Source organism: Eumetopias jubatus, unplaced genomic scaffold (genome assembly GCF_037043125.1).
Source record: "Eumetopias jubatus isolate StellerSeaLion01/CBP00866 unplaced genomic scaffold, mEumJub1_p1.0 scaffold_13, whole genome shotgun sequence".
NCBI lineage: Eukaryota > Metazoa > Chordata > Mammalia > Carnivora > Otariidae > Eumetopias > Eumetopias jubatus.
In genome coordinates this window covers 29,338,540-29,350,854 of record NW_028274819.1, presented here as the reverse complement: position 1 = coordinate 29,350,854, position 12,315 = coordinate 29,338,540, and the positions used below count along the sequence as shown (strand labels likewise).

The 12,315-nt window shown below is 35.0% G+C and overlaps 1 protein-coding gene across 1 annotated transcript in view; it reads right to left on the bottom strand.

The window, feature by feature from the left end:
• DCDC1 (doublecortin domain containing 1) overlaps positions 1-12,315 on the bottom strand; it is a 431,249-nt gene that overhangs the window by 404,171 nt on the left and 14,763 nt on the right. The window contains exons 2-4 of the mRNA XM_028087718.2: positions 11,576-11,839; positions 10,211-10,367; positions 9,575-9,737 (exon numbers count right to left, since the gene is read on the bottom strand). Of these exons, the coding sequence (XP_027943519.2) occupies positions 9,575-9,737; positions 10,211-10,367; positions 11,576-11,839 (584 nt within the window). The remainder of the gene's footprint in view (positions 1-9,574; positions 9,738-10,210; positions 10,368-11,575; positions 11,840-12,315) is intronic.

Genomic DNA, 12,315 nt, shown 5'->3' with positions numbered 1-12,315 from the left:
CTCCCTGCTCGGCAGGGAGCCTGCTTCTCCCTCTCCCTCTGCCTGCCGCTCTGCCTGCTGCTCTGCCTGCTTGTACTCCCCCCACCCCCTGTCAAATAAATAAATAAATAAAATCTTAAAAAAAAATAAACCCACTTTGTGCTTCTCAGAAAACATATTAGCCATAGCCAGCAAATGCTTTCTATACTTTTCTTTTGCTAACTTCCTCATCTCAAAACCCTGGGATCCCTCCCAGGGCTAAGGCTATCTGGTACCTTTGTAAGAATTAAAAAACAGCCTCTGTGGGCACCTGGGTGGCTCAGTCGTTAAGCGTCTGCCTTCGGCTCAGGTCTTGATCCCAGGGTCCTGGGATTGAGCCCCACATCAGGCTCCGTGCTCAGTGGGAAGCCTGCTTCTCCCTCTCCCACTCCCCTTGCTTGTGTTCCCTCTCTCGCTGTGTCTCTCTCTGTCAAATAAATAAATAAAATCTTAAAAAAAAAAACAAAACAGCCTCTGCCCCTAACTCCCATGGTGGAACTGGAAAAAAGTGAGTCTAGCTCCACAGTCCTTCAGCTGTGCACAACAGTGGGCAGTGGCCCTGAACCTTCACAGAGGTCACACCACCTCCTTTCTTCCTTACTTTCAGTAATAGTTAACAAGCACTGTATGCAAGGTACTATGAGAAATACAAAGAGAAGTATTAAATGAAAGAAGAGAGCACCCCCCACCATCACTACCACCAAAAGAATGATTGAGGGGAGATAATGGGCAAGAATGGGCATTCCTGAGAGGATGTAGGAGGGCTGAAAATCTCAGATCTACAGGTTCCTGGGAGAATCTTTTATCCCAGCACTTCACTTCTGACCATTGTCTGGTCTCAGACAAGCATTAGCATAACCATTAGCCTCTCTGCCATGTAATTATTCTTGGGCTGGCTTATTCTGGCCCCCTGCCAAACAGGAACATTCACAAATCTACATATGAATTTGGGGTAGGGGATTTTTAATATACTCTTCCTAAACATCCACTTACTGTTTACAGCTGAGCCTGCTGCTCTGATGAGGTCTATTTCCACCCCTCCTGGCAGCCATCTCCTTGAAATATGGATGGTTCACCATGATACCTATTTCATTTGGTCCTTCATTCATCCACTGAACAGCATTTACTGAGCATCTATTAAGTGCCAGACCCTGTACCAGAAAATGATGGTGAATAAGGAAGCCAAGGTTTCTGCTCTAAGCTAACTTGGTCTAGAGGGAACAACAGACACTTATTTGACTGGTAATTACAAATCTGATGATTACCAAAGAGGACATTGAGAATGCAATGGGAGCTTATCCTTATTAGCGGGAGGTTCCCCAGAGAGTAGGACATAATATAATGCCTATCTGTATATGATCTCAATAGCAGGATCCTTGGAGTTCCCCTTTGGAGAGTTCTTGAATCTCTACCTTGTTGACAGTACAAGCAAGCCTCAGTCCCTATGCACCCAACTGCCAAAGAAGGGGTCCTAGTCTTATCTCACCTTCTCCTTTAAATTTGCTAGCCACACCTGGTGGGTTCCAAAGCAGTCACAGTCAGACCTGTTTCTGTCTTCCTCTCCTCAGGCACTAATAAGTTAAGAGACCACCAGGACAGCAGTGGAGGTTGCACTCCAGTAAAGTTCTAAGGTTCAGTATAACCTTGGAAAATACTTCCCCAAAGCGCCATACCCCAGATGCTCGGGAATTGCCAAGTCCCCTTGATTATTCATACATTTACTCTTCTGCAGCACTCAGAAAATGTTATGCTCCAACCATAGGTTATATTTTATTTTGAAGAATCCACATCTTATTTTATTTTCACAGTTTTGTTTATAACTAAATCATTAAAAAAATAAAGCACTTTCTAGCCTGCTTCTATGTTAGAAGGTCTATCTATAATATCATTACATTTTCTCAGTCTACTTCAAAAAAGCCAATGCCTGTCATAAAATTAAATAAATCTGGGAGCTCCCACATTGTAATTTTCCATTTTGCATGTGCCAGGCAAAAGAATACTTCTTTCTGTCACCAAAATAAAAGCAGCACATTTGCAACTTCAAATCCATGAGCTTATTAAAAATTTTATTTTTAAAAATTCATTCTCTTGTAGTTGGGCAATAAACTTGAAAATAGTTTAATGCTCTGATTGTCAAGTAGGTATAGATAATGACATTAAATATGAACAAGCACATCATTTCATGGGTGCAAGATAAGTTTATAAAATATAAATGCTCTGACAGTAAGAAAACATACTGCTATACTCAATTATATCATCTGTTCAAAATACAATTGCTTCTATGTTTGGTAAATAGAATAATCCAGGTCACATTCCTGTGTTCAACTGAGTTTCTAGTCCCTCCCTTTTCTCTAAATACTTGCGTTGTTTCTGCATGTTCTTAAGTGTCATCATGTATTGCTATAGGCATGATGGCTATATTTAACTAATAATGACAGTGGTTGTCATTAGATTTTAACTCAGTAACACTAGTCTGACATATCATTTGAAGTATGTCTTCAATTTAAATTTGATTAAAATTACAAACATCCCATCTATTGTGCCAATCAAAATGTTGTCACCCTTTCCCTGAACTTTTCTATGAACTTTCTTGAAATAAGTTATGGCAGCTTAAAGTGAAGGCTAGCCTTGGGTCATAAACATATTTTAAAATATGACTCTTGGAACAGAACAGAGCAAGGCCACTTGGGGCTCCTTTTAAAAAAGGACTTGAGTTTGACTTACACGCTGAACAAATTCTCAAGGCAAAAAGCACAATATTGTAAGAGTTCAAAGGCTCTAACTCAGATTCCCATATCATACTATGTATACCAGTGCTCGGCAGGGATTTTAATTAGGCTGTGTGCATTTTAAGATCTCAGACCTAGCAAATACCTTTGGTAGTAAAATCAGGGACTTGTGACAACCTGCTTGAAAAGCTGGTAAACGTGCCTAACGAGATAGAGCAAAAGAAGGAAAATAAAGATTACGTGGAAATACAATGTTTTTGATACCTATTATATATGGTAGGCTTTTACATTGATCATTTTATGTACTCCTCATAACTCTGTGAGGAGTCTACTATTGGGTTCAACTTATGAATAAGAAAACTGAGGCTTAGAGAGGTTAAGTGACTTGCCCAGGCTCACACTGTAGCTTGCTTCCCTGGCAGTAATGAAGAAAGCAGAGATAAATGTTTTTGTTGTTGTTTTCCTGAACCTAGCTAGCTATTCTGGGGAGAGAGGAGTACACACAAGGTTCTGATGACTAGCCTTGGGATTTTAATAGCAATTAGAATCTTAGTTATGTTTAAGAAATGCTATTCTCAGTGTTCTGTTCAGACTAGACATTTATAGACATTTAATTTCCAAATAATTTATCTTTTTGTAGAAACAAAGACAATATCCAATAATCCTTTAAGATATTATTACCTCAATTTTACAGGTCATTGAAGCACAGACAAATCTATTTAAGGTCATATAAAAGGAACTAGAATCTTGCAAGATCATCTGACTTCAAGTATAGTGTTCTTGCCACTAAATAATAATGCATTTCTCAAGTCTTTCCTAATAGATGTCTGAAAGCTTCAAAAACTGATGATCTAAAATTTAGGAAACCCTTGAAAGAGTACCTACTAAAAGATTTGATTTAGAGTTTACTACAAATGCCTGTTTCATTTGACAAATTATCTCCTTTTGTTTCCATGACATTATTTGTTCTTATAATACCACCCTTTTGATTTCCTTTATAACACCACTGTCGATAAATACCTTATTTACTTCTTTATATATTTATTGTCTTTGCTCCTTCTACCTCACTAAGCTCCATGAGATCTCTCTCTTGTTCATGTCATAACCTTAAGATTGGAGCAATGCCTGACACACTATAGGGACTCAATAAATATTATGATTAAATGAATGAATGGTCTTTCTTTAACTATTCCTCTGCCTCCTTAGATGGAGAACTACATTTTTTTTACCTCCCACACACTCTCTCAGCTCTAGCCAGGGAGATATTCTCTCTGTTCACTTTTACCCATGTAGCAAACAACTCAAGGTGATAAAGACAGTATTTATAACCCTTCTGAGTTAATACTCTATGAGAATTAAAATTTATCTGATTTCTCTGCAGCTATGACAGAAAGACCTTATCCAAACTCCCTAAGTTCAGGTGTAATTCCATAAATAGAACTTATGGAATCAAAAGTGCTAATACAGTGCATATATCCTAATAGTGCATAGATCATATATTAAGTAATGCATCCAGCAAGGTTTAGGGTAGTAGCCCATCATCAAACATAGTATTTTTCAATAAAATAATTGATTAGTTATACTAAATAAGGTTCTGTTACCAAATGAGTTATGAAAAATTTTTTTATCTTCTGCAATTTTGGATTTCAAAATTGCATGTAAGAGATTATGGAGTTGTAGCACTAACTTAGGATTCTGAGTAGAAAATATAATACACTTAAAGCACAGAATGCAGGCATGACATGCAGAAAGTGTTCAAACTATCAGGACAGTTACAGGTTTGCAGGCCCCTTCACCAACCAAGGGTAGCCTTTATATATATATATATATATATGCAATTCAGCTATTCATGAATATGTCAGGGATTTAGATGATTCTCAATGATTTGGTAATTTACAGTATAAAGAGATGCTGCCATATACATGCTCTTGATTTCCCTATTAGCTAAAGACAGTTTTTGGAGGGTCCATCTCTTGCAACATTCTTTAAATCTACATCTGTTTATATAGTAAAGATAATCTACATACTCATTTACAGGTTTTAAACATTTGGGATAGGGAAATAAATAAAATATATGCCTAAGTTTTATCCTCACTTGTAAAAATAGATAAAAGAATCATGTGCTGGGACGCCTGAATGGCTCAGTCAGTTAAGCACCCAACTCTTGATTTTGGCTCAGGTCATGACCTCAGGGTTGTGCGACTGAGCCCTGCATTGGGCTCCATGCTGAACATCGAGCCTGCTTGGGATTCTCTCTCTCCCTTTCCCTCTGCCTTCCCCCCCACCCCCCATCGAAAGAATCACATGCTATCTCAGAAGAAAGTGAGTTTTTATCCTCTATCTAATGTCATATTCTTGTTTTTTAATATATATGCAGCTAAGTGGGAGATTTAAAATGGACTGACAAATAATCTTGCCTAATACAAATACTATTCAAACAATATGATAACAAGGAATTTGGGAAATCCCACCCTAACTCCTGTAGTAGTTGCTCAAATTAAGTAATGCTCTCCCCATAGGTGATCATCACAAAGCCCAATATTAGCTTTAGCAGACTAAAGTAGTCCTTGGTATAGTCAGAATTATAGCATTGTCTTGAGATCTAGCAGCAAGAATAGCAAGGTGTGATTTGAGGTGGGTAGTGGGTTATTTCTTGAAACTTGTGCTTTTAACACAACCATTTAAAAATCAACAAATTCAGGAGACACATAATGGAACAAAACATAATGCATGAATCCAGGTTCATTAAACTAATGCATTTTTTGAAAAACAAAATATGACAGAACATTTCATTATTGACGCAGATAGGAGAAAAAGTGTTAGGCTGCTATTTAGAATGTGTCTTGTGTGTCGTAGAATTGAAATATTTCCAAATCATCAATAATTAAAATGATGAGAATCCATCATTTCACTGACATTTACTTCTACATGAAGAGATGGCCTATTTTAAATGTGCTCACACATATTCTTGTCAATCACAAGCTGTCACAGCAAATTATTTCATTTTGTAGATCACATGGCAGTTAGCAGAAAATCTCTAGGTTTAAATTTAGATCTTAGGTGTAGTATCAAGAACACTTTTTATGGATTTTTTTTCTGTGATTACATCTTTGCAATACAGTATATTAAAGATGTAAAATCTTATTCATAGTACTCAGTTTCACTTCTGGTTAACAAAACGCAGGACTGAAATGAATCACTGTAAATGACAGCTCTAAAAGTCAAACAGTAGAATAGAATATACAGAAAAGAATGAAAATATAAAACTAAAAAAATTTTTAAACAATCAGAACTCCATACAATGGAATTTGGATCTAATGAGTTAGGTCCAAACAGTTTTTTTCTCTCATTTTCTTTAAGACATTTAAGCAATTGCCGGGCATTTCTTATGCTAGGTTGGCACTGCCTACAGCTTCTAGCAGTTATAAAGAAGCTAATCTCTTATAAACCCCATGAATCAGATGTAAGAATTTTCACTGTGCCACCATTAAAGAAGATTCAGGAAATGGTGAATAAAACCTAAAGTGCATGCCCAAGGATCTGAAAGCTTTTAAAATGCCTCTTCAAACAATTCATTAACTACATCTTCACAATTCTAACAGAATCATTAATAGATTTCAGAATCTTCAAATGCCAGAATTATATGACCTAATCAGACAGTTGATCTTCATCAACAGTCTTTATAAAAAAGATTCTATTTTCCCCATACATAATCTTCTGCTTTGGCATTTAACTTCAAAATATAAGAATTATTCTAATACTGCATTTCAACAGGGAATGCTTCATGTCAGTCTTGACCTTGGCTTGACCTCTATAAGAAAGCTTTGTGTTTCGAGGTATGTGATGAATAGCTCTCTGGCTTTCTATTAAATCCAGTGGCACTGACTGTCAACAGTGGTACTCAAAAGGGGTAGTAAAGTAGTTAAAAATCAGAAATATTCCTTAGGTCTTTTTCTACCCTAGTAAGTCTGGGAATAGTCTGAGGCAATTTTCACTATCTACACTGCTTTTGCAAAGAATAAGAAAACAATGAAGTATGGAAATATAATTGCCAAAATATACACAGACATATTTGGCCATCCTGTAGCAGAAATAACATAATTTTTCCCTTGGAGGACCCATTTGATTTACGTTGTTGAATAGGGTTCTCAGTTTTAAGGATTTATAACTTATTTACTCAGTTTAAGCTCCTTAAAGACCAGGACTTCTATCCGTAAGTCAGGACTGCCTAAATAGTAGATACTTAACAAAATACGTACTGGTTTACATTTAGATCAAACTGAATTAAACTGAATTTAACATCAGAGTTTTTTGATAAAAAAGAAGTCAGACTATAAGCCCCTTTTTTCATCTCTCTCTGAACTGGCCTAGTACCTGGCACATAGTAGGCTCTCAATGAATGTTTGCTGAATGAATGAAAATCTTTATATTAAAGTAATGACTAATTACTGACCCTAATGCCTGTTGCTTAATTGCATGTAAAATATTCATGTTCATGTAGAAAGATACAATAGTAATACCCAATTTTGTCAGCAGCTTTCACCTTATTTACCTTTAGAATGCCTCCTTACTCTAAATTTATCTACCACCTTCGAAGCTATTCATATGTGTCTTATTTTTATGGTACACCATAGTAAATTATTGATTATCTCTAAAACACATGCAAGAAAGGTAATTTTAACCTGATTTGAAAAAGTACATGTGAATATGTGGGATATATATATGAAATCTTCCCCACACTTCTCTCAAAATATTTAATTCAAGTTAAAGACTATACTATGTATAGATAATATTTATTTACATTTATATTCTTAAGGTTCTGGAAGAAACCAAATATCAGTCTTTAGACCTACAGACTTATCTATAAGCTTAAGTTAGACAAGTGGCTTTTTCCCATTATACTTATCCTAGGTCTTTTTAATGGACATGTGATATGCTAGTCTGTGTCCAAGCTCACCTACAATTTCTTTTCTCAAAAGACAAGGCACATCTGCCACCTGCTCTACTCCGTGTCCCAGCAACAACTGTCGAGCAGCATAAAGATTGATTATCAGTCAAAAACCATTGCACAACACCAGATTTTGGTGGGTTAAGCTTGCTGATCCAGCAAGAGATGGTGTGAAATTTTCAGGAGTGTGTGCCAACATTTTGGTGCTAAAAGAACAGCAGTGCATGTCATAGTGAAACACAGCCAAAGATAAGCAGACAAAGCAGAGAAGTTTTTTGTTCTGGACTTGGCTTTAAAAAGGATAAAAGAGAAAACAAAAAGTAGGAAGAAATTAGTTTGTATATTTAAAAATCATCCACCAAGCTAGTCATGTGTGTCACACTGTTATTTTAGGCATATATGTACAGAAAAATTTCTAAGTTAACTATAAATTTTTATACATCTCTTTTACAATACCATTATCATATGAATGGCAAGTATTTCTTACTAATAAAAAATAATCAAGGATCTTAAGGAAGCATTCATTACATATACATTTAAATATAAAATGGTCATAGAAACATTTACGCACAAAGACACATGCTTTTATAGAAGATGATTTATACAAATGATTCAATGAATACAAAATAAAAGCAACCATAGTTTAAAGTTGAATCAAGATTTGAAAAATATATGGGTCTATACTCCCACATAGGTAATTTTTAGTGAGTATTGTAGCAACAAGTTTCTTTACCTTGAACCAAATTACCTTGAACTTTCTACTGAATTCAAGAAATTATTTCCTGATGATCAGGTATTTTGAAAGAGAGAGAAATCCTAGTATCATCTTATATAATAACATTAATAGAGGAAGAATTTTCATCACTTCATCTGTAATGAACTCCAGAATTACTTTTCTTCCACTTACACAATTACTGCCTAGACTTGTCCTTGGTTCACCAGCTTTGTAGCAGTTGCAGGAAAAAAAATACTTCTAATAAGGTAGTAAAAGTATAGGGGAATACAGCAGTTAGATACACTGAATTTGCATGCCAAAGTTCTTATGTCATTTAAATGTGATTACCATTTATAGCACTTGATAACAGACTATGGTATGACATGTTTGTAAGAATATTCTTCGACAGTACTTTTATTTCTTTCTTAAAATGCATTCTTTCCCACTGAAGAAAGAAAAATGTTTGTTTTATTTTAGAAAATCACATTTCTGAAATGTTAGAAACAATGGACTTTTTTAAAAAAAAGACCTCACCAGCAAATATGTCTAAAATACACATTTATATTTTGTGTATATATTATTATGTATACATATAAATATAAATTATACACACACACACACACACATTTCAAGGTTTAAAAAGTCAAGCTGCAGCATTTACTTTATGAAAAATTTTGTTAGGAAAATCGCATGTATATTAGAGTTATATGTTCATTCTGACCACATTTTCATAGTTATGTTAATGCTCTCTGAAAAAAAGACCAAGAGTGTAAATGAATAAATGCTACTTGAAACTTTGAACTATTTTCTGAGAGAATAAATCTAATGAATTATGTCTGTTGGGTGTCACAGAAACTAAACAGTAAATTCAATAATCTCGGATTTAATTTATTATATTTTCACCATTTAACCTCCTGCAGGCTCCCTAATGTCTAGTCAGATCTATATTAAATTAAGCACCAATGCTAATGAAGGGCAATAAACGTGGCTGTCAGTGGATTTTTCTTTCATTAAGCACATTATCCTCTTACTGAGCTGTAAATGCGTAAACATTAGTTTTGTTAAACCATGCAAAAAAGACAGGATGAAAATCATTTTTTAATTGCACCCCTTAAGCAATTTACTGGGGGTGGGGGTAGGGTATATATTTTTTTTCTTTTTTACCTTTAATTTTTTTGAATGGATCTAAAAAGGGCTCTCCTGTTGAAACATAAACGTCAGCTTCATGGGGTATATCTTCAGGTTTGAGGGCTTCAGTGCCGTTTGCCAAGAACACTCGTCGTGCGGCCATGTTCAGATTCAGCTTTTCTGTGCACTCCTCCAGCAACTAGAAGAAAGCAGGCAAGAGGTAAGAGAAAGTGATTTAGGACAAAGAAAGCAACACATTGCCATGAAACAAAAGGTGCTAACAATGAAAACAGACACCCATTGAGTCACTGGCCAAGTTAAGTAACACAAGTAACTCCACCAATATATTTTCTAGCAGTTGAAAATATAAAATAAAAGGTAAGTCACAGCACTGAGACTATCTAATGATCATCTAATTTTAGTCCTTGTTCTGTCTGTTTAACAACTCCACAAGATATAAAGCTATTCTGTTTAATTCAATGTACCACTTATATATTGATAAAAAAAAGAAAGGAATAAAATACCTGTGAGATCTATGTATATAGAAGCATTTTACAGATTCATTACTAAGAAGAAAATTTTAACACAATAAATATCATCTTTTTCATTTCTTAAATTATAAAAAGAGTAAGGGAAGAAATACAGCACTGAAAACTTTTGAACACTATTTACCAAGGTGATGGTTGGTACTGTAACTTTGGCAAAGACTGTTCTAGATCCATTTTTGTAAGCTGTTACTGTAATCACTCTGGGATGAAGTTTGTGTCTTTGAGACAATCTATGCCAATTCTGGGCTGGCTGAAATTTTAAAGAAGAGAACTCTGCAACTCTGAAGGAAAAAAAACCCCACAAAATTGGTGCATGTTAATTAGTAAAAACATTTAAATAGACATTTTTTATAGATATAAGCCCTAATGATTGTTCCCAAGTATTCCTCAAAAAAACTTTTTATAGGCTAAGATTGTCCATACCCACTTAAATATTTTTAAAAATTTAACACAGGATAAGTTTGCTAAAACTGTTCATGTAAAACACCTATCTGAGAATAAATGATTTTTATCAATTAACTTATAAAACACCACAACCCTCATTTAAAAAATCGGATGTATACATGCTGTGTTCTGTTAGAAAACCAAAAACAATAACATAGTCCTAACATCATGAAATAGTAAATGGCTAAGATCTTCCCTTAAGTTTTCATGTTTACCAAAGTTCTTTGATTTTTTAAAAAGATTTTAAATTCAAATAGTTTCTTACGCTTAAGTTTCTTATTCTAAAGTTAGTTGTAACTGCTTTCATCTCAAATTTGTTTGGGGGTAGAAAGGGAAGATTTCTAAGTTTTGTCTTCATTCAAAATCAGTTTCAATTCTTATTATTTTCTCAGCAAAAGTACACGACAAATGAATAGCATGTTGTATTTTTTTTTCAGAGTTCTCTAACTAACCCTGTAACTCTTAATGCCACAGAAGCAAAGTAAACATTTGGAAATAAAAACTTTAGGTAAATTAAAATCACAATATACCCACCTTATCAAACATATGAAAATAATGGGAGTATCAGTTTCTTGGTTTGATTTTTGCTTTTGCCAACATTTTCTTCTAACCATAAATTCTTAGGTTAACAGTTTATGATAACAATCTTGATGTGAAAATATATACACAAAATGGTTTTATAAGTCCATTTCATTTTGATTTTATTACAAAATATTGATTAAATATCATAAGTATGCATTTCGATTTTAAACAAATATCTGGTAAACAGATATTCTGTAGTCCTAGACTGATTCTCCTTCAAGTATTTTTTTCTGAGTTTGATATTATCCACACTGAAGTGTATCTCATGTTTTCCACAAGTGTAATTAGCAACATTCTACTCAGGTGTTTTCAAAGAAAAAATAAACAAAACAAAAACAGGAACAAAACCCTAGAGATGTGTTACATTTTAATGTCTGAAATAGTCAATTGAATCATTATAAACTCTGCTCAAAGGAAAAAGCTTCAGCAGTCGGTTAAAAGAACAGAGAACAGCTTTGATTACCTCAGTTGACCCACTGGAGCACTGACAGGTCTGTTTCTCTTGGATGCTGATAAAAAACAAGAATTGTTTTTACTGTTTGATTTGTAGCTATATGGGTCTGATATTTCATCATGGCTATGATCTGATGCTGTTTGATGTGTGGAGCAATCTTGAAGTCCTGACCCTTCTGATACTGCCGCTGAATGCAAAAGTCTGTTGGGGCCAAACTGCAAATAATCTTCAGTAGTTTTAATAACTGCTTTTGCCTGGGATGACATAAACTCTCTGAAAGAAACAATCCACAGAAGAATACAGTGAACTGATTTGTAATTACTTATTAACAACTACCCCATAACTGGTTGTGTGCTATGTACTAGACAAAATACTACACACTTGGCCGATATTGTATTTAATCCTTATAACATCCGTGGGAAGTGGGTACTATTTGTATCCCCATTTTACAGATTTAAGAAGTTGTGGTTCAGGGGTGCCTGGATGGCTCAGTCGTTAAGCGTCTGCCTTCAGCTCAGGTCATGATTCCAGGTCCTGGGATCGAGCCCCGCATCGAGCCCCACATCGGGCTCCCCGCTCAGCGGGAAGCCTGCTTCTCCCTCTCCCACTCCCTCTGCTTGTATTCCCTCTCTCACTGTGTCTCTCTCTGTCAAATAAATAAATAAAATCTTTAAAAAAAAAGATATAAATTATAAAAAAAAGAAGTTGTGGTTCAGAGAGACAGTTAACTTGCCAAAGCTCACAAAATC